Here is a 22,930-nt window from a genome sequence, read left to right on the forward strand (position 1 = left end):
CGGCAGGCCAAGCGGAATGCGGCTTCGGTGGTTTGCTGATACAAAAACTCGGATGTGGGAGGAATTTGGAGAGGCCATGGAGAATGACTTTTGAACGGCTTTGAGGAGATTCTGGTCCTCCATCTGGCATCTCAGGAGGGGGAAGCAGTGCAGTGTCAACATCGTATATGGTGGGGATGGTGCACTACTGACCATGACTCGGGACGTTGTGGGTCGGTGGGGGGAGTACTTCAAAGACCTCCTCAGTCCCATTAACATGCCTTCCAATGAGGAAGCAGAGCCTGGGGACTCGGAGGTTGGCACCCCCATCTCTGGGACTGAGGTCACCGAGGTGGTCAAAAAACTCCTTGGTGGCAGGGCCCTGGGAGTGGATGAGATATGCCCGGAGTTCCTCAAGGCTCTGGATGTTGTAGGACTGTCTTGGTTGAAACGCCTCTGCAACATCGCATGGACATCAGGGACAGTGCCTCTGGATTGGCAGACTGGGGTGGTGGTCCCCCTCTTTAAGAAGGGGAACCAGAGGGTGTGTTCCAACTACAGAGGGATCACACTCCTCAGCCTCCCTGGAAAAGTCTATTCGGAAGTCCTGGAGAGGAGGGTCCATCAGGATTCGGATTCAGGAGGAACAATGTGGTTTTTGTCCTGGTCACAGAACAGTGGACTAGCTCTACACCCTTAGCAGGGTTCTGGGGGGTGCATGGGAGTTAGCCCAACCACTCTACATGTGTTTTGTGGACTTGGAAAAGGCATTTGACCGTGTCCCTTGGGGAATCTTGTGGGGGTACTCCGAGAGTATGGGGTACAGGACCCCCTGATAAGGGCTGTTCGGTCCCTGTATGATCCGTGTTAGAGCTTGGTCCGCATTGCTGGCAGTAAGTCGAATCCGTTTCCAGTGAGAGTTGGACTCCGCCAGGGCTGACCTTTGTCACCGATTCTGTTCATAACTTTTATGGACAGAATTTCTAGGTGCAGCCAGGGCGTTGAGAGGGTCCGGTTTGGTGGGTTCAGGATTGGGTCACTGATTTTTGCAGAGGATGTTGTCCTGTTTGCTTCATCAGGCCATGATCTTTAGCTCTCTCTCGATCGGTTCACAGCTGAGTGTGAAGCGGCTGGGATGGGAATCAGCACCTCCAAATCCGAGACCATGGTCCTCAGCTGGAAAAGGGTGGAGTGCCCTCTCAAGGTTGGGAGTGAGATCCTGCCCCAAGTGGAGGAGTTCAAGTATCTCTTGGGGTCTTGTTCACGAGTGAGGGAAGAATGGAGCGTGAGATCGACAGGCGGATCAGTGCGGATTCCGCAGTGATGCGGGCTCTGTATCAGTCTGTCGTGGTGAAAAAGGAGCTGAGCCGTAAGGCAAAGCTCTCAATTTACCAGTCGATCTACATTCCTAACCTCACCTATGGTCATAAGTTGTTGGTAGTGACCGAAAGAACGAGATTGCGAATACAAGCAGCTGAAATGAGTTATCTCCGCAGGGTGTCTGGGCTTTCCCTTAAAGATAGGGTGAGAAGCTCAGTCATCCGGGAGGGGCTCAGAGTAGAGCCGCTGCTCCTCTGCATCGATCAGGATGCCTCCTTGGTGAGGTGTTCTGGGCACGTCTAACCGGGAGGAGGCCCCAGGGAAGACCCAGGACACATTGGAGGGACTATGTCTCTCGGCTGGCCTGGGAACACCTCAGAATTCCACCAGAAGAGCTAGAAGTGGCCGAGGAGAGGGAAGTCTGGGTGTCTCTGCTCAAGCTGCTGCCCCCGCGACCCGATCTCGGATAAGCGGAAGAGGATGCATTGGTAATTTGCTTTTGAGTGTTAGAAGAGAATCAGAACCTCCAAACTGGAGGTCATATGGGCAGCACAGTGGTAGCGCTGCTGCCTCGCAGTAAGGAGACCTGGGTTCGCTTCCTGGGTCCCCCCTGTGTGGAGTTTGCAGATTCTCCCTGTGTCTATGTGGGTTTCCTTCCAAAGACATGCAGGTTAGGTGCATTCGGGATCCTAAAAAAAATTGCCCCTAGTGTGTGTGTGTGTGTGTGCCCTGTGATGGGCTGGCGCCTGGTCCAGAGTTTGTTTCCTGCCTTGTGCCCTGTGTTGGCTGGGATTGGCTCCAGCAGACCCCTGTGACCCTGTAGTTTGGATATAGCGGGTTGGATAATGGATGGATAGAAACTGGAGGTCATTGTTAACTCCCAGAGAAGAGTGGCTCACTCACTGCAGGTTGGGGCTGAGCAGCCACACCTTGGCATCTTGACCATAAGATTCACTCAAAAAATCAGTGCATTGTCAGCGGTTTTATGGATGTTGTGTTAGGTGTGGTGTTAAAGTGCCAACTTGGTCTGTCTACAATGGTGTGCTTACATACAATCAAAAACTCTGGGTAGTGACAGAATAAATGAGAACTCAAGTGCAATTGCCCAAAACATGTTTCCTGCGCAGAGGGTGTTGGGATCAGCAATCATGAAGTATTTTAGACTAGTATCATTGCTTCTCTAGATTGAAAGAAGCCACTAGAAATGGCTTGGATATGTAGTTACAATACCTCTTGTATGTCTATCAGTGTAGAAATTCCAGGCATGGGACACTTGAAGATCTAGGATATGGTGGAGGGATTGTCTTTTGACTGGCCACAAAAAATTCCTCAGAAGAAGCTGTCAAATTCCACAGGAAGAGCAGAGAATATAGGGAAGCCTGGCCTGCCTAGTTTGGTATGCTGCCACTATAACCATCATTAGGAAAACAGGACTGTGGTGAAACGTAAAATTATTATAATGTTTACTGTTTTTTTTTTTTTTTCAACAATAACAACAAAAGCAAGAAATTAAAAAATTTCAGACTCAAATTTAATAAAAAAAAATGCACAGGGCACATAATCAGAACAATATTGCTCACAGAAGTAATGTAAACTGAATAAAAAGAACAATTTTGCAATTACATCAGATCTGTGTTTTGATAAGTATGAGACAAGGAAAGTACCTTAAATAGGAAGATAGAAACACAGATAAGCATGTTCTATCAAGATATGTCAAGATATACAGTATTTTTAAAGCAATATAAAAACAACCATAAGTGACACAAAGTTTTTTCAAGGACCAAAAAAATATACTGTTATCATTAACAAAAGTTATTGTTACATGCAAAAACAAACCAAGAAAGAATCAACAAATAACTCAGTGACTTGTAGTGTATTAAATGAATAAATTATTGTTTAATATTTCAATTTTTAATCCAAGATGTTATGCTGCATCAAGTTAGAAAAAAAAACAGGCGTGCAATAAGCTTGTTTAGTTGAAGTCACATTCTCTTCTGAGGTGAGCAGCATGGACAAATATACAGGTTTTGTTATGGTAGATCCTCTTCTGAACATGAATGCCATGTGAGTTTTTCCTCATAAAAAGCAATAACAACTTCAGGGCACTTCATGCTTGCTTCTCTAGCTGGCACTAAATCTACCTCATCAGAGTCTTTCCTGGGAACAAAAAATAAACAGTGAACTACTTGCATATACATGTAGAGAAAAGCCAAGCAAAACGACACCTTATTTTATTGGCTAACTAAAAAGATTACAATATGCAAGCTTTCGAGGCAACTCAGGCCCCTTATACTGTATATACATGTAATACAAGTGAAACATGTTCCCAAACCAAAACCACCCCAACCCCAAAACAAAGTACTGCCACCACAGATCCTAAAAAAAATGGAAAATATACGCCAAGTTAAATAGAAGAAGCTGTTGATACTTACGTTTTGTAAGTAGTTAGTACAAAAGACTGGGTATAAACAACAGTAAACTAACTGGCTGTTGTAGACAAACACAAGAACGTACACTTGATAGTTACTTCTTTCAGTTCCTCTTGAACTCAAAATGAATTTTCTTACTTCTGGTGGCACATCTAAGCAAGCTGAACTTTTCTATTTTAGCCACACATTCTTTTGTTATCAACATTAAAAATTAGAGTGAACACTGATCACATTGCTGATGTTAATATTGATGTAAGGATGTAAAAGCAATGCTTTTATATGGTTAGAACTTTTAAAACGACTTGATGATGTACTCAATTGTCAAAACCCATTTCTGTCTATAAGCCTTATTGTTTGTGTGCTTCTCAATTGCTCTATATAGTCAGGATTAGTCCTTGCTTTTCAATGTGGTTCAGCATCTTGAGATCTAGTTATTTGTTGCTCTTCTTCAATTAATCACCTTCTGTGATTTGCTTGATGCTCAGTAGATGTCATTGCTCTGCTTATTCTTTCTGCTGTTATAATAGGTAAACACATTACCACAGGTCAATTTGCTGAGGCTGCCGCTACGTGACATTTGTTGAATCTCCAGAACCTGATAACCTGATCTTCTCAAGTGCTGGCATGCATTTCTAAGTCTTTGTCATTCTTGCATTCTGCATCCCATAATTGACATTCAGCACATGTTGCTGCTCTTCTTTCCATTATGGTATTCTTTGTCAAGTGATTGGGCTCTGTGATTTCTTTGAAAACAGATCAACAGCTGTTGTTGCTCTTGTTTTTCCTTTTGCCATGTCACTTGGTTTAGCAATCACTTTTGCATAATAAACCCATGAGCACAGGTCACTTTGCTGAGGATGCCACTACCCACATTTTTTTAAATTTCTTGAATGTATCAAGTCATCCATCCATCCATCCATTTTCTAACCCGCTGAATCCGAATACAGGGTCACGGGGGTCTGCTGGATGAGCTTTCAATTAAGATCAAGATAAAGGTAGTTTGCAAGTAATCGTGTAACAAGCACACGTACAATAGCAGACAAGGAGAGAGCAGGCAAACTCCTGCAAACTCCACCTTGACCACAAGGAACAGGATTTGACCTAAGACACAGAAACCCTGAGGCTATGGCTTTTATCACTGTGTCACCATACCACTCAATTTAAACATATGGGCATTCTAATAAGTATATTGTGTAAAGCTGTTTAAAATATAACTGGATTAAACTTAGTGAAAGCAATTTAACCATTATAAAGGTATTTCCTTCAACACATTGTATACTTTAATGTAACATACACAAACACACATATATATCATATACATACATATATACTACTGTATATGTGATTATGTTCACCTTGGTTGTAAGGCACTGGCATTTGAAGCAATAACATCCATTATAAACACTAGCAATGCTTTAGTTTTTAATGGTATTTTGATCATAAAATGTATCAATTTCTATCAAAAACACGAACATTTCTAGATGACCCCAATATTTTTAACAGCAGTGTACATAATGCAAAGTTGACTAAATTACTCACTTGTGAACAAAAGCACTATGTCCTGTTTGGCTAAAATGCTTAAATTTGGCAAGATGGTACATCTAGGGGAGCAAACATCTACTAAGAAAGGACATTTTGATATACCAAGAACCCTCACACAACAGAAAAACTACATACCCCAAAATCTCAAAAATGCCTTGATGGACTTGACTGAAATTTGGAGATATTGTTGAAAAAAAGAAAAAATAAGTTTTTTTTTAATTTGTTCATTTTTTGCTAGTGAGAGGGGCATTCTAAATTACAATGTCCCCTTTAAGCCACAGTGCTGACAGCAATTGCATGAGAAATGGTGTTTGCTGGTTTATTTAAATAAAGGCCACCTGCAGAAGCAAAATGAAAGGAGCAAAGTTTGGTGAAGCTTGAAAGAAGACACATTTAGCAAGCACGCCATAAAGCAGGGCTATTCAATTACAAATGCAGTTGGGCCAGATTTCCAAATTAAGAAATTTAGCTCGGCCAGACATTTACAGGAGTTGGTAAGCAGCAGGTAATAACAAATCTTAAACTATCACAAATGAATGTATTGAAAAACTACTAATGTTTATTCATTGTTTCCCTTTTAAATACGGTCACATCTGACACAGGCATATCAAAAATTACAGAAAAAATGCAAAAGCTGTAAATGAACAGAATCTGAGATAGTACCAATATTTTTTTTTTCATTTTTGAAATAAAAAAATAAACACTTTGGTCATATCTGACCTAGGCACATCTCATAGTGCACAAGTATTAGCAATAACATTTGTTTCCCTTTTGAAATAAATATTTTGCTTACATCTGACACAGGTATATTTCAAAGTATATAAAATCAAAAAATGCTAGTATCACATCACAATAACATTTGTTTACCTTTTGAAATAAAAATAACTATTCTGGTCATACATGACCCAGGCACATCACAAAGTGAATTTAACTGAATAAAAAAAAGAAGTACTGATGCATCAGTGCACAAACCCATAACATGTGATAACAGTAGCTGACACATATGAATACAACTATTGCACACTGAGGGAACACAGGTTCATTTTAAATCACCACATTTGTGCTTAGCAGTGCCCTTTTTCTAAACAAAAAGCGTTTGGATCAAGTTTTAGGGACTGTGAAAGCATATAGAGGCTGAGAGTCCTAGCACTACATGTTTTGTTTCTTTGGTTAAAAAACAATGTTTAACATTTTAAATTTAGAAATCATATAAGTATAATAATAACAACTCTACATTATTTTGGCGCTTTACTCACTACTCAAAGTGCTTTGCCAACTGCACATAAGGAGAACCCAGGACACAAACCCTTGATCTTCTTATTGTGAGGCAGCGGCACTACTATTATGCCAACTGCACAACTGAACTGTACTGCATAATATTATGTTTGATAGTTTAATATTCTTCAATTTCAAAAATCCTGTGTTTGTAATTTTAAACACAGGTTAATACTGAGCTCTACATTCTACACAAAAGTTATGTAGTTCCAAAATGCAATCGATGCTTTGAGTTTTAAAGAAAACTCCAAGCTTTTTGCATGTTTTCATCAAATGCAGTCTTTCTAATTTGTTCTTTGAGTGTCATTGGCCGATCATCGTCCTTGTAACAGCCATGAAGTCGCTGGGTCGAAGCATGTGAGTGGATGGCCAACCAATCGTGTGAAGAGAAGTTTGGAGAGAGAACTTGCCAGTAACGAGGCTTTCATTGGAGTAACAATTAGATTAATTTGAGAAAACCCACACTCTCACTCACTTGATGAAACAAGAATACATCTAAGACTCAGCACACAATTTATTATAGAATCATTTAATATGTCGTATGCCACGACCAGCTGTCACAGCCAAGGTGCTGGTACTACGTACTGGTGTGTATCGTCACCCAAAAAAAAACAAAAAACAAAAAAACAAATTACTGCATCATAGACTACTAGCACCACACCGTATTATGAACTGAATGTTGCTCAGCTACACAGAGTGTTGCATTCTTCTTCTGTACTACTGTGGGAATTTATGTAGGAGTTTCTGAAGGCTCACAAAATGTATTTTTCTTAGTTTTTCTCTGCGTTTCTGGTGGACCACCAGAAGCTGGAGCTCGGTCATGCAGAGATTGCTTCATGGCCGCATTTGGACTGTGGGTCACCATTTATGCTTGACAGGCTCTGTGAGTGCAAGTGTAGTCAAATTCACACAACTGATCCATTAAGACAGGTAGTTAATAAATACTACAACGCCACCTTCATCTAATCTACAACCCTGTTGAAAATGCTGATGTGGGGACTATAATTCCGAGTAGCCAATGTGCTGCTCCAGATAATTTCATCAGTGCTTACAAATTTTAAATAAGAGCATTGACAAACATGGAATGTCACTGAAGTTATAAACTGCTGTGTTTTTTTTTTTCTCATCCACTTTTGGATAATTTCATTGTCTCCCTGGATTACAATGTCTAACTTAAAGTGTTTTTTTTGTTTCATCTTAGAGATGTTACACTTACAAAAGACACTTTTCCCCCCATTTATTTTAACCTGGACCCTTTTCTGAGAAACGTGCTGCCAAAACCAGTGCTATTGAAAACTTATACTCAAAATGTAACGTGTTAAAAAGGAAACTCGACTGTTTTGCTTATCATTATCTATTGTGATGCTATATTTGAAATAATCTACAAAGCAAAATTCAGACAGATGGACACTGGCAGTTTGATGCACTTGGCTAAGCATGTACTTCTTTTTACTGTGTCCACCATATGTGACAATAAATCTGAAATAAACTGATTAATAGATTTCTAGAAGCTTTTAGAATTAAACAAATCAACTTTATATCACTTTTGTAACATTACCAAATACCCTAATTTGGTGATATTATTTAATACAGGATTCTGCTGCAATCTCTTTCACACCAACACCACCAAGAACTGAATGTAGCATATTCAACAGTAAGCAGCACAAGTGAACTAATAATATTAGTCCCTGGTGAAATAATACAGACATTGTAAACAGAAAGTACTTGGTTATAGAGTATTTCTGATATAATTTAAAAATCAACAGCACTGTAACTGAGGCCCACTGACTAAAGAAATTTCCTGGGTGAAGCTGGTAACACAGCTAGTCAACATATTTAATACAAAGTGGTTTAAATTTCTTACCATTTTATTAAAAACATTAACTCCCCTTTTTTATCAGTTGATCCAATAATACGCTCTGGTTGAAAGCCACAAGCAAAACCTCTTGGTTTTTCTTCCTCATATTGCTCTTCAGTCTCCTGAAGTTCAGATACCTGTTGGTGTTGCAAAAAAGTATCACTTAATTTGTTGGACATCATTTGTTATTGCAAGAAGATTATACTGTATGTTTGGTTACACCACTGTTATTAACTTACACTATACTTCATTTTTTCAGGCATATATTATTTCCTTATTGCAGAAAAATATTTTTGAAGTAACAAAGCAGCTCATACTTGGTATGACTTACGTAAGTTGCCAAGATTTTGCCCACTGTAAATGAAAACACACAGTAACAATGAAAATGCCATCTAACAGGCGATTGGGCATGCCCTATTGTATTCACCTTCATACCAGTTGAACTTTTTCTACTAAAGTACCACCAGACTTTTAGAACAGGAAAACTTTGGAAAGAAAAAAAAAAAAAAACCACTAAGAGGCCAAGGGCATTCTGCAGAGATAATATTACCAAGTCTAAATTAACCTGAAATGGAAAGAGCCAGCACTAAGAAGAAAATGGCTTCACAGTCAAAAACCAGATTGTTCACTACTGCTAGCTTGACTGGGTAAGACCATCATAATCTACATGCTGATTCCAGCTGCCCAAACTCATTTCCAGGAGCTTCAAATGAGGATATGCAACTGAGAGGGCAGACAACTGAACAGATTTCTCACAAGTGACATTTGGGGGTTTCTCCAGCATTAGTTCAGTCAGGGAGGGATGAGTGTAAGCAAGCCTAAATGAAAAGAGCCTAGTGAATTTTGAGGGCTAATTTGGGATTTACTAAGGTAGGGATAAGCAAGTATACCATTGCTCAGATGAAGAGAAACCATTGTGAAATGAATATGCCTTTCTGGCCAGGAGGCTGATTTCTCACTAGAGAGGAAGAATCTTCCTTTAGCTCCACTGGCTGAAACTGATGATGTCAGCACCTTGAATATAATACTCCATTGTTCACATCAGAGGCAGAATCTAGAGGGGCACTGTTTGAGCAAATGTTTCACTGGTGACATTTAGTCTAAATGGGATAGTTTCACCTAATTTCTTTTTGTTGCTTTTTTGGTTTAGTCGGATGATATGCTGTATGTACATCAGAAACAAGGTGATTTCAATGCAGTGGCTGGTTGTAGTAGGCTAACCTCAGTGACAATGAGGAAACTGTCCGTATGTAGGAGATGTACCTGAAAGTGGCCAGTAAAGGACTAGCACCCTGTGCCTTGTGCTGGATATTTCCAGGATAGTTTCAGGATACCTATAACACTGAACTGGATTAAGCAGACTACTATGTTCAGTTTTACAAATATTAAAAAAGACAGAGCAGCACTACAGAAAGTCCACAAGTGAACAACTAGGCCAATACCAGGACTGAGAGGTATAAGCTATGAGGAGAGACTAAAGGGACTGAACCTATTTTTAGTTTAAGCAAACATAGATTTAAATGTAATATCATACAAATGTTTAAAATTTGGAAAGGAATTAGTACAGTAGGGCCAACCTACTTTCATGTCAATGTTGTGAAATTTGTTTTAATGCACAAGACTGATAAACATGATAAATTAATAACAGCTACATATCTTTGTTGATCCAATTTAGAAGAGGAGGATTCTAAAGTTAGGTATGTATTAAGTATATGTTCATTGCTGAATGACAATTTGCCAAAAGTAAATATGGAAGCTGAAAACTGAACAGTGCTGTTGCTCCAGGAGAATGAAATTTAGTTGTGGCCTAGTCACTCTCCAATGTGGACTTTATTTCCTTGTACTTCAGTTTTCTTTTAATTATCCAAAGGAACTGCATATTAATGATAGGATGTTTGACATCTGTATAAGTGAACACGAGGGTTTGTGTTATACACAGATTTCTGTAATGTGTCCCATTACTGCAATAGGCTCCAGCTCTCTTGAAACATTACATGAATTATGCAGATCACAATATTCATGGGCTGCAGTGGGCTGGTGCCCTGCCTGGGGTTTTGTTTCCTGCCTTGCGGCCTGTATTGGCTGGGATTGGCTCCAGCAGACCCCCCATGTGACCCTGTAGTTAGGGTCTAGTGGGTTGGATAATGGATGGACAATATTCATGGGTGTATGGAATAACAAAATAATTTTTATACACCAATGTGGAACTCTGATATGTTCAATGCCTCTGGTGTAAGGATCTTAAAATATCAGCAAGAGAATTTGATGTAAACTAAGAAAAATCACAAAATAGTTATATATTATCTCCAATTCCAATGCAAATACATATGTCCTTAATTTTGTGATTTTTTCGCTTAAAAATCTCCCGAAAAAATAAAGCTCTAACTGAAAAAGTGGTTAATACAAACTAATAGCTACATCTCTAACTAAAGCAGACATTACAGATAAATTTTGCAGAAGTTGAGCTTCTAAACAAAAAGGAGACCAAAAACATAATAAAACTGAAATCTTTATTTTTAATAACCTGTTTCACTACAAAATTAAGCATTTGAGATTCTGGTTAGTTCTGATTTTTCAGATGTGTAATACTGTAGGATTCAATCATTTTGTATATCAGAGTTTAATCATCTGTTTTTCATTCAATTTCTCCTGGATAGGGTCATTTTGGCAACATACCAAACAGGAACAACCAAGTACCTTTCAGCTTTGATAGCTGAATTATTTTAGTGTATTTATCCATATTAGATCAGAAACTTTAGCATCTTTTCATCTAATTAGGGTTACCCTCAATTAAGTACTATGCACCATATTTGGTGTAACCATTTTTATCACCTTTCATCAAGACTGTGCCCTTTTTTTTTTTTTTTTTATATAAACACCACTACAAGGCCATATTTTATGAGGGTTACATATTTCTTCATTTGGCAACGAACTGTTGTCACTTTGTAGGGAAAACATGCTTGACTGCCCGCAGCTTAAATGCTTCCTCTTCTTTACAGCACAGACATGGGCACGTGTGATACACTACCAAGTGTTTTTTTCCATGTATTTATTTAATTGTATTTATGTTTTTAGTTTTCTGTTTGTAGGCAAGTGTAGAGGTATATTAATTGATCTAAAAAAGAGCACATACTATTGTAAGTGTCACTGTGGGTGTTCACTCCCTCTGCAAAAAGAAATCCCTATGGAGCGTTGTACAACAATAGGCCAATTCTGCAGTTAAGCATCCATGTTCATTTGACCTTGGCTTCAATCCGACTAACAGCAGAGAACTGCACTGTGTCGGTTTGAACTACCCATAAGTCTTCATGTTGTAGTATGTCAGCTTCTATCCATTACGGTTACCACATAATTTTCAAATTGCCTTTACTTGTTAATTTACCTTCGTACTGTATATTTATATATTAATAATGCAGAGTGCCATTTTCTACTCCTGTGCTCCTAAACATTCAGCTGCTCTGGACTATTTACTCTCTCATTCTACCCTACTAAATTCAAAGCTTCCTCTGATGTGAGACTGCACCACTGTATTTTAATTCTGCAATTTTAACTTTAATGTGTATGTGTGCAGATGCCTTAAGCTTCATATTGATTATCTTAGCATGCTGCTTTAATGTCAGTATTATAAACTGACATACTATGTATGTCTTCATTTCATCTTTACTGTCTCATGAGCTTTGACCTTAGGTCTGTGACTAACTTTGAACTTGTCACTTGTCATATGAATTTACAGCACATCAGAAAACAAAATATTTTTTCTCTAAAACGGATGATATTCCCAGTATATATAATAGTTTTGATACATTTTAATGTATTGTTTCACTTATGGTTTATGGACCTTTGTTCTTTGTATATGCACACTATCTACAGGAAAAACCTTGCTAGGAGTTGATAAAACATTTGTACCGCATATAGCTCTGTGTGGTTATTCATTGGGCACACACAAACTGCTTTTGCTAACTTAAGTGCACTATGAGACACTAATATACCTGTAAGACAGTCACTGATAATGTCAAATACTAGTGTAATTCTAATAAGTTTGTCTAATAAAGCTCCAAAACAGCAAATCTTTGCTTTACTTATGAAATTACTTATGGAATAATAAGTTGTTTCAATCAATTGTAACTATTGCTCTTTGATGAGTCACTTTAAAACTCACTAGTTTTTTGATTGTACGTTTGATTTAGTTTTATGCATTCAGGGTCCTCTGTTGACTTGGCAGGAGTGACTGTTTTCCATTTTATATTCATAGGTAAGCAGTTTTTCCTGTTCAATAGCTGTGGTGCCTGTGAAGGTGTAAAATATATTAAGCCTGCATCTTGTCAGTTTCGTTGGTTTAAATTGCCATAATATATACTTTTACTCTTGTTTGAAACACACTAGTCTTTAGCAGTAATTAAATAAAAATCCATTGTATTTGCTCTATAAATAGGTGTAAAGAAAACCTTAAAGTTTACTAATATCACTTAGGACCACTTTTGACACCACTGTTAATGATGTTATCCCACCCACTCTTATAGATGATGCTATCCTTAAGTACACAATATAAAATAAATAAAATATAAGTACACAATATAAATTCACTGTTTAGTCATCAGATCCAGTGTGCAATAACAAAATACTGAAAAAAAACAAGCCAGACAAAACAGCAAAAGTACACTTAATGTTCTAGGCATTTTAAACTGCATACACAAACATATTACCAACAAACTCACTATGCTGTCCCAGCAGAGCTTAGGATGTTTACACCAATAGAAAGAAGGATGCAACCTCTTCCATGAAACTATTGGGAAAGGTGAAAATGCGATTACCCCAATGGAGAGGGATTAAGCAGACGCTGGCCAGTATTATGAACTGTATTTTTACACAGGTTGCTCTTTTACTAATAATGCAGTCTTGATCAGCTTCCAGAGCCAATAGGGTACTGAATAAAGTGTCCTTATACTCGAACCTTCATGCTGATGTTGTAAATGGGGGCCAAGGAAACTTGGAATTTCAGTTCCATCTGGTAATTAGCTCTGACATCCAGCCTGCTGCCAAGTGCTGACATTTCTTGTCTTGTTAAGTACCAGAGAGTCTCTTTTCTGCTTGGCAGAAAGACAACTGCTTAGCAATTACTAGGCTGTTGTATCTATTCTCTCATGAAGTTTTAAGTTTGGGGAGAAAGAAAAAAACAACTACACAACAAGGGAGGCAACAGAATAGTTCTTTAAACAAACAAGAAAGAACCAACATATTTTAACAGTGTTTTACACGCAATCCTGTTATGATAAAGGCTACAGTGTTCATGATTTCACCAGTTAAGAAACGGCACCTTACACCACTGTAAAATTAACATATTAAACCTCAAATAGATAAGGGAGACCACCAGCTATGAAATATCTAAAAGCAAGCTGTCACTATGTATCTATAATGTGACTCATGCACGTATCTTACTCGTATAGCACTATATGGTCAATATTTGAGAAGTCTGTCAGCAATTACAAATTTTATGCATTATCTGTACAGTATCACAGTCAAAATGTGGTAAGCAATACCTATTTACTATACAAGAATCCAAAAAATGCAAGAAAGAACACAGTAGCCACACATTCATAATGGAAACCTGATCCTCATCGCTCTTCAAGGGCCCAAAGTATGGCAATACGACAGAACTGGGAGGAAGCCTATGGTCCTGGTTTGTTCTAAATTGTCAGGTCTCATAATCCTTCTCAATAATTAAATGCCATGTTCCAGGAACTACTCTCTCCGCTGTCTATATGTCTGAATTCAGCAAGCAAGTGATTTGCACAGCAATGTTTACTGGCAAGAGGTGAAACTCCAAACTGCCTATAAATAGCGAGAAAAAATGTAAGCGGCCTATATTGTAAAAAAAAAAGTATAATCAATAGCCTACCAAGCGTTCAGTTTTCACTTTTCTGCAATACTGCAATTCGCTTGTAAATATTTATATTTTGTGAAACAAAATTCCATATAAAGACAGCAGAAGAAGAATTATAGTATAAAAATAAAAACCACTACAAAAGTTAAAAGGGAACAAGACTTTGTGCATGGTTCTCTTTTTCAAGCTCCTATTGCATTTCCCTTTGATGAAAAATACCTGTTCCTCATCGAGATCCAAGTTCCCTGATTCTGCATCAGGTACAACTGTAGACTCCGGAGGAGTTGTTGCATCTTCTTTTTCCTCTATCAAGTATGGAGCATTTAGAAATTCTTCAATTAACTCTGGACAGTCCAAGTTTTCCTCTGGCTCCCAGGTGTTATCAGCACTAGACAAAATGGATGAAAATATGTTCACACAAAGTAGACTCTACTGAACAATTGTGTATAAGAACATCATTCTATATACATGACACATCAACAGCTATAACACCTAACAAGATTTTGTTATGGTACTGCACATAAAAACCATAAGCAAAGTTACATTTACACTTGGAACAATGCTTACAACTAAGTACAAATTGAAAGTTTCAGAGTATCTGCACAGAACTGCTAATGGAAAATGTTTGAAATTTGCACCTACTCTGTAAAACCCTTCCATTTCAAAAAGTACTCTACTTTTCCATCCACAACACGTCTGTCAATAATTTTCTCAACAACAAATTCTTGTACTACAGTTGCTTCTTCTGTTTTTCTGTTTCGAACATTCTGCTTCTTCCTCATTGTGTCCTGCCAAAAAAAAAAAGAATAAGCTTTATGGTAAATAATAAATAAAATATTTAAACTGGCTTTAAATTTAGAAAAGATGTTAATTTCATACTGTGAAAAATCATTTTCTACATAGTGGAGGATTTGTGAATTTTTGCAGAATGTCCATGTAGAGCAACATGTTATAGATTAAAAAAAATTATAGTAGTAAACACCTGCATAAAATTTATCTAGATTTATGTTAAATTGGTTTGAATCCTACCTGGCATGGAGAAAATTATTTGTTAGTTGTGGTAATTATAACTCAAAGACACAGGATATTCAATATGGTGTTCCACAAGGCTCTATCCTGGGTCCGCTGTTATTCTCAGTCTATATGCTTCCATTAGGTCAGATTATCTCAGGGCACAACGTGAGCTACCAGAGCTATGCTGATGACACACAGCTGTACTTATCAATAGCACCTGATGACCCCGATTCTCTTGATTCACTAACACAATGTCTGACTTGTATCTCAGAATGGATGAATAGTAACTTTCTCAAGTTAAATAAAGAGAAAATTGAAATCTTAGTGATTGGCAATAATGGATACAATGAGGCTATTAGAAATAAACTGGATACATAAGAATTAAAAGTCAAGACGGAGGTAAAAAGCTTAGCGGTAAATGTTGACTGTAATCCGAATTTCAAATCGCATATTAATCAGATCACTAGGACAGCATTTTTTCACTTAAGAAACATAGCTAAAGTTAGACCTCTTATATCACTGAAAGATTCTGAGAAATTCGTTCATGTGTTTTTTTTCAGTCGACTAGATTACTGTAAAGCACTCCTCACAGGACTACCCAAAAAAGACATAAATCGTTTGCAACTAGTGCACAATGCAGCTGCTAGAATCCTAACTAGCAAAAGAAAATCTGAGCACATTTCTCCAGTTTTGATGTCACTACACTGGTTACCTGTGTCATTCAGGATTGACGTTAAATTTCTGCTTATGGTTTATAAAGCCTTAAATAATCTCACCCCATCTTATATATCGGAAAGTCTGACACCTTATATTCCAAATCGTAACCTCAGATCCTCAAATGAGTATCTCCTTAGAATTCCAAGAACAAAACTTAAAAGTGGTGAGGCGGCCTTCTGCTGCTATGCACCTAAAATCTGGAATAGCCTGCCAATGGGAATTAGCCAGGCTAATACAGTGGAGCACTTTAAAAAACTGCTAAAAACACATTATTTTAACATGGCCTTCTCATAACTTCACTGTAATCAAAATCCTAATACTCTGTATATCCTACTCATTATAATAACTATTCATGGTGGCTCTAAAATCCGTATTAACCTCTACTCTCTCTTCCGTTTCCTTTTCCGGTTGCTTGCACCACCACCATCTACTCAAAGCACCGTGATGTTCCAACAATCATGGATGGATTAAAAGCCAGAAGTCTGTATGACCATCAACATCAAGTGACTCCGTGAGAACCATAACTACAAAGAGGACTATTTAATTTATGTTAGGTAGAATGGTGGCCTGGAACCCCTGCAGATTTTTTTTTTTTCTCCAGCCGTCTGGAGTTTTTTTTTTCTGTCCACCCTGGCCATCGGACATTAGTCCTTTTCTGTGTTAACTAATGTTGTCATATTTTAATTTCTCATTTTGTCTTTTATTTTCTTTTCTTCATTATGTAAAGCACTTTGAGCTATTTATTGTATGAAAATGTGCTATATAAATAAATATTGTTAAGTTTATCAATAAAGACTGTTTATGTTTTATACAATTTATACACATGTTTTATTTATCCTTTAATGCAAAAAGTACAAAAGATTATGGTGCCAATGAGAATGATAAAGATCTGTATAAGTAAACTTAACTGCTTTGCTTTTAAAACTTCTACAAATTAACTATGAGCATAATGCAGTGCTTAGTGCTGCTCCTCATAGATCCTGGTTTCAAATCTCACAAGTGGTTGTAGTCTGTGTGGGGTTTGCTTGTTCTCTTCACGTTTGTGTGGGTTCTCTCCCACACAGTCAAGATTGGAATATCAGGTTATTTGACAATTCTAAACTGGATTGGTGTAAAAGAAGGCCATTTGATAGAATGATTCCCTGTCAAGGACTGATTACTACATTATGGCCAAAGCTAATGAGATATGTCTCTGGCCCTCCATGGCCCCTAAATTGATTAAGCAGATTTGTGAATGTTGTGTATACATATAATAAATAATGTGGAGTATTTGAAATGACTGAAATTTTTCTATACAAATTTTGAGATTATAGTATAGCATGCCATTAGCAAAATGACAGACATATGATTCACTAACATGACTATATTTCTCAATTCATCAACTTTTTAAGGATTTGCCTAGTGGTAAGTACTTTGTATCAGGTATCCACATTTTTTTCACTTTATGTTTTGTTATTACCTTTACACATGAATTCAACATATTTTTTTATTAGTGAGACTTCATCATTCATATGTTTTCCATCAACAATACAAGCATGGCATTTTTTTTGCTCCATGTACTTTCTATATTATCATTATTAACACTGTTCACTAACATACAGTTTCTAAAACTACAGTCACATATTTTGTTTGTTTGGCTAGATGGTACATAGATCCAAACCACTGCAAACAATATCTCACAGATGCACTAAAAAACCAGGAAGGACATGGGGTTGATTTTATCATTAGCCTGCAGTGTCAAAATGCCAAATGTGCTAAAAAAAAAAAAAGTTTTCTTCTTTTAGACAAATATTCTCTTTCGAGTAGATTTAGAGGCAGAATAATGTCATAAAACTTCGTGCTCCTGCCTTACAGATCCAGTGTCTATGTGGGTTTTTCACCACATTTTCTCTCCCAAAAGAGGTATATATAATTCTAAATCAGTCCCTTTTAACATGTGCAAGTGTGAACTGTAATAGACTGGCATCCAGTCTGGGGATGGTCCCTGCATTGTGCCAAGTGCTTTAAAGAACACAGAATATTGTGTCAGGTTATAGATTTAGGAAAATTACTGATTTATTGCATGCAGAAGACAATTTGCAATGATTTAATGTGAGCATTAAAAACAACAGTGGTAATTTAACACAATAAAAATAATATATAAACTAAAACACAAGCGCAAATTAAACCATTTAGTCTATTCAAAACATTAATGATTCTTGAAGATCCCCTTACCTACATTCTAATTAATGGTATTATGTTCTATTTTTCTTGGAGTTGAATATAAAATAAGTGCAATACAGTGGCGTTGTGGTTAGTCCAGAGTGTTTAAATCCCGGCACATCACTCCAAGTACTTTTTTTTTTTTACACTACTCCCTTTTTTTCTCTCATCCTTGTGGCTGATGTTGCTGGGATGAGCCCCTGAGCATCCATGGCCCGATAACTAAATTTATTGAGTTTGAAAGTGTATGGACATTTGAATATAAAATGTAAAAGGAGCACTGCTGCTTCCTAAATGAGGCTTCCTTGTTGATTAATATTAAGTAGGTGTTTATCACAGTGAGCTAAGAGAAAAAGATTTTATTTTGGTAGCCTCTTCCATATACCAATGATTCAAAATTTGGACAAGTTGTATGATTTGTCATCATTGAACCCAAACATGATGATTCATAACTTGGTGTAACTTTATATTTAATAAAAGTCATAAAAAGTATAAAACTGAAAAACATTTTTGTAAAGTATGGGCATATTATAAAACTAAATAAAGATTTCATGGTTTATGGCTTTGCACATTACATATTTATTTTTCTATTTTCATAAGGCGTAAAACTAATGATTCACTATTTCTTATCCTGGGAACACTGACCACAAAGCAGTAACCCACTCTGGAAAGATTGTAAATAACTACAGTGCCACTCTTACACAACCCCAAAATTGGGCCAATTTACAACCACCATTTAACCTAACCTACACATCTTCTGGGATGGAGGGGACAAATAGGAGTAATCAAGGAAACACAAGAAGAATGCGAGACTCGATCATGGCATTTTGGATTCCAGAGGCAGTAAAATTAACCACAGTTTCACTCTGCTTAATTAGGTATTATTTATATATAACTACAGTATGCATGTGTTGTTAACTAAACATTACACTTCACAAGTCAGATTCAAAACTTGACGTGTTATGCAAATGTGCCTTTAAATGAACTAAAACCCCTTACAGGATTCAGTTCTGACTGAAAGTACCAGCACAGGATCTGTCCCCTCTTCATTACAGATGTTAGTATAAGGGATTAGTGCATTTTACCTACAAAATATTTAACAAAATATGGGTGATGAATTTTCATTGTAGCTGTATACAGTAATTAAAAGTTGACAATTCACTATGGACCTCATTTAATACTAGTGGCATTATGAAAGTGTTTTTAGTTTGTTCTGAAACAATGTGGATGGAAATAAAAAACCACAAAACCAGTTAAAATACATAAATCTGTAACACTGATTAAAGTTTATATTTTTGCCAATTACTGTACATTTTGCATTCCATTTGAGTTTACAGAGTAGGAAATAAAGATGCAAGTTACAATAAATAGCAATGACGACTAGAAATGTCTTGGGAAAATTTGTGTAGGATACTCTAAATTAAACCCAACAAGGATGCACTCCACCTTTCATGTATACTTTGTCACCTAGTTAGTGATTTCCAAATTTAAACTCCTATTCATGTATTATGAAAAGCTTGGCGTCCTCTGTGTGAGGTTTCCTTGACTGCTCAAAGATACATCAGCGTGGAAAAGCACATAATCTTGATCCACATTGGACTGATATCCAAACTGAGTGGTGGTTTTACCTTGGGCCACTTGCTGCAGGCACTCTGAGACCCTTGACCATTAATAACTGACTATGAAAAAGGTATGAATATATTAGATTTCTCATGCACATTATACAATTATCCCAAAATGTATTGAGCCTACAGGTTGTGTTGCAACTATACTATGAGCCACTGATGTTTCTTTGGAAAGACACGTTCAGAAGAAACACATTCTTTATACATACCAAAATAGCGCACTTTTTACGCTTGCCACTCAGGCTGACAGTCAAAGCAACGTAAAACCAGTACAATAACATTAGCAACAATAACAATCTTTAGGAAAATTTTTTTTGATTAAGCATGACAAACATTATACCCCAAACAAATTACTTTTATACAAATGTGCTCTATACCTAACCAAAGAAACTCTGCTTTGGTAGAAATTACAGAAAAGGACAATGAAACACAACCAAATCAATAGATAAAAGTGAATATTTCTTGATCTACTACAAATCAAATGGACTAAAGTGCAGAAAAAGAATTACTGCTTTGTGAGCAGTGTATTAAAAGTCTATTTAGTTTTAGCCTACCAAGCTTTTAACAGGTAGAGCACTTCATACAAAAAAATGAAATTTAAGTCAGGACCTTTTCCTGCTTAAATCATGCATTTCTTAGAATAGCTGACATTAATATATATCTCTTCTTCTATATGTAGGTTCTAGAACCCCTCTTAAATCTGAAAGTGTTAATCATTGTTGCCTTAACCTTTATAAGCCTTTTTTTGGTTTAACATCATATGGCTCCCTCAGCCTTCTTCCAAAAGTGCATGACAGCATTATTTCAACCTTTCGAAAACTGCGGGTAGATGATATTATACAATAATAAATGTTTAAAACAAACAGACTTTAAAATTGCGCAAGGGGAGAAATACTACTTGTAGGACTTTCCTGACAGTCCACGCTTTTAACTCAAGACAATAATATGCAACTGTCTAAATCAGTTAAAAAAAAAATAATTATAAAAAAAACCTCTGCAGTATGAGGGAATGATGATGGTGCATGAGTGCCCCTTCCAAAGTTGGCTCCTGGCTTGCACATGATGATGCCAGCATGGGCCCTGGCTACCCACATCTGTCATATGGATTAAGTAGGTTCATTAAATGAATGGGATGGTAATATGTGTTAACTTATAAACCACTAGATGCATGCTTTAAACAATTACATAAATAACAGTGTTGTCAGTTTCACATTACCTTAAGTTGATACACTCAGTTATTCTAAAATGCTTCAAAAGCAGTAAAATAACATACTTCTTACATAAACATAAAAACAATTTCTAAATGAATGGAACAAACAAATCGTACACTAAAAAAGTGTGCTTTTTCTGTCAAAACTGCATTAGAATTAGTCACAGAAACCAAAGACTAAAGTGAAATTTACATTTTGTTCTTTCGGGTTTTTCACTGTCCAAGTACATTCATCCATCAATTAATTAATGAATTATTGTTATGGGGTGTCACAACCCACAGAAAATGCAGGAATCGGCATACTGTATTACGGAATGCTACTGTGCCTCTGGGCACGCTCAAAAACAAATCGTTCACATCGGGTCAAAAAGCAAAAATCTCATTTGGGAAAGTGGAATGAAAATTGTTAGTCGTGAGAAGACGTGTCAACACCAAAACCAGTGACTGGGTCTGGGTGAGATCACAGTTTCGTGAACCCGCGGTACGATACTAAACAATGAGCCATGATAATCCATGATTTTTTTTTCACGTTTTATAAAATCCTGCATAAAATCCAGTATTATTTGCATTAAACAAACACGAATTAAACCACTGCAAAGAGAGCACATTAATCGCATAGAGAAAGCGTCGCTTTAAACAGGGTACTGAGGAGAGCAATATTTCAAATATTTCGGCGTTTCATCCCAAATTCTTCTCCAAACTTACTAAAAAGAAAGTTTAAATATGTCAGCCTAACTATAATGTGCACTTTTAAGGATGCATGGAGCCCACCGCAGGGTCGCCCATCTAGCAGAAAGCAGAGAATTTGCATTTTCAAGCGCAAAAACTGAATGCCCTGGATTTAAACATAATGCTGTATTGAAGTTGTAAGCCTCCGGAGAAAACCAATGCTGTTATAAAGGACTTCATATCTCCAGACCTCGATTCAAACTGTATACTTTATATTCTGGTCAATTCGTAGGAAAGGCAAAATAAACATTTACATTTTTAAGAAGGTTAATTCTATTCAGCGGTTTTATTTTGAAGTCAATTAAAATTGCAGCGTGCTCTTAAAACACGATCCCCCGAGTGTTTCGCTATGACCGGAATACTTACACCACAGACTTACAATTTCACTCATTTATCAGTTTTCTTTTTAATATGATGGTTGTGCTAACGGATGCAGCAGTTACAATTAACCCTGATCCTAAATAAAACACCAGACGCGGGAATCGAAGTTTATCCTTTATAGATATTCTGTTAATTATTTTAAAATAAACAAACGTTTTAAATCCCGTGTAACTATCAACCCCTTCACACCCTTCTTGGTCAGCAAGTTTGCACAATAGATAATTACCGTACGTTCGGTCGACAAGCAGAGCGCGTGGGACGGCGGACCCTTGAGTCACAAACACCGGTTGCGTTACGTCATTTGCTTTGGCGTAGGCATGCGGAAGAGTAATGTGAGCCTCTTAGTAAACAGACGCACGTCGCGCGATGAATACCACGGTGTACCACACAGAAACCTCCTACGACACTAAAACAGACAACTCGGTAACACAAGTAAATCGCAAACATTGATTTTTAAACAATACAACGATTAACGAAAACAGAAATATGCATTTCAAGCTGTGATGGATGCACGTTTCTATTGCTGCTTTAACTAAGGTAATTAAAAATGGCGACACGATAAGGACGGAAGGAAGGAAGTCCTTTCATAGGTTAAAGGTCAAGGGGGAGTTTTAAAACAACAATGGCAGGTTGTTGCCTTTCTAATTAAAATCAGTTCGCTTTGTTGTTTAAAATGCATATTTGCAAGCTACGTATTTTAAATCGGGCGTATGTAAAAGCTGCTGGTGCAGACATAGGTAAACTTGTTCCGCAACAAATGCCGTTGTA

At 37.2% G+C, this 22,930-nt stretch overlaps 1 protein-coding gene across 3 annotated transcripts; it reads right to left on the reverse strand.

Moving 5' to 3' along the window:
- Window positions 1–2,808: 2,808 nt before the first annotated feature.
- LOC120515732 (chromobox protein homolog 3-like) lies at window positions 2,809–22,651 on the reverse strand. 3 transcript variants are annotated; one of them, XM_039736995.1, is made up of 5 exons: window positions 22,389–22,651; window positions 14,927–15,072; window positions 14,504–14,672; window positions 8,410–8,540; window positions 2,809–3,456 (listed from the first exon to the last, which is right to left on the reverse strand). In XM_039736995.1, exons 2-5 carry the CDS (start codon window positions 15,064–15,066, stop codon window positions 3,330–3,332), a joined length of 567 nt encoding a protein of 188 aa, XP_039592929.1. In that variant the 5' UTR covers window positions 15,067–15,072; window positions 22,389–22,651; the 3' UTR covers window positions 2,809–3,329. The 3 variants fall into 3 exon arrangements, with proteins under 3 accessions (XP_039592929.1, XP_039592928.1, XP_039592930.1); XM_039736994.1 differs by lacking the exon at window positions 22,389–22,651 and adding an exon at window positions 22,161–22,363; XM_039736996.1 differs by lacking the exon at window positions 22,389–22,651 and adding an exon at window positions 22,148–22,363.
- Between the last annotated feature and the right edge of the window lie 279 nt (window positions 22,652–22,930).

This window comes from Polypterus senegalus, chromosome 15 (assembly GCF_016835505.1).
Source record: "Polypterus senegalus isolate Bchr_013 chromosome 15, ASM1683550v1, whole genome shotgun sequence".
Taxonomy (NCBI): Eukaryota; Metazoa; Chordata; class Cladistia; order Polypteriformes; family Polypteridae; genus Polypterus; species Polypterus senegalus.

Excerpts from the sequence above, each read along its gene's own strand:
- LOC120515732 (XM_039736994.1), bottom strand. Across the intron at positions 14,673-14,926 it reads AAATGGAAGGGTTTTACAGA|TGCTGATAACACCTGGGAGC; the intron begins GTAGGTGCAAAT and ends CATTTTGTCTAG. Across the intron at positions 3,457-8,409 it reads TTAATGTTTTTAATAAAATG|GAAAGACTCTGATGAGGTAG; the intron begins GTAAGAAATTTA and ends TTTTGTTCCCAG.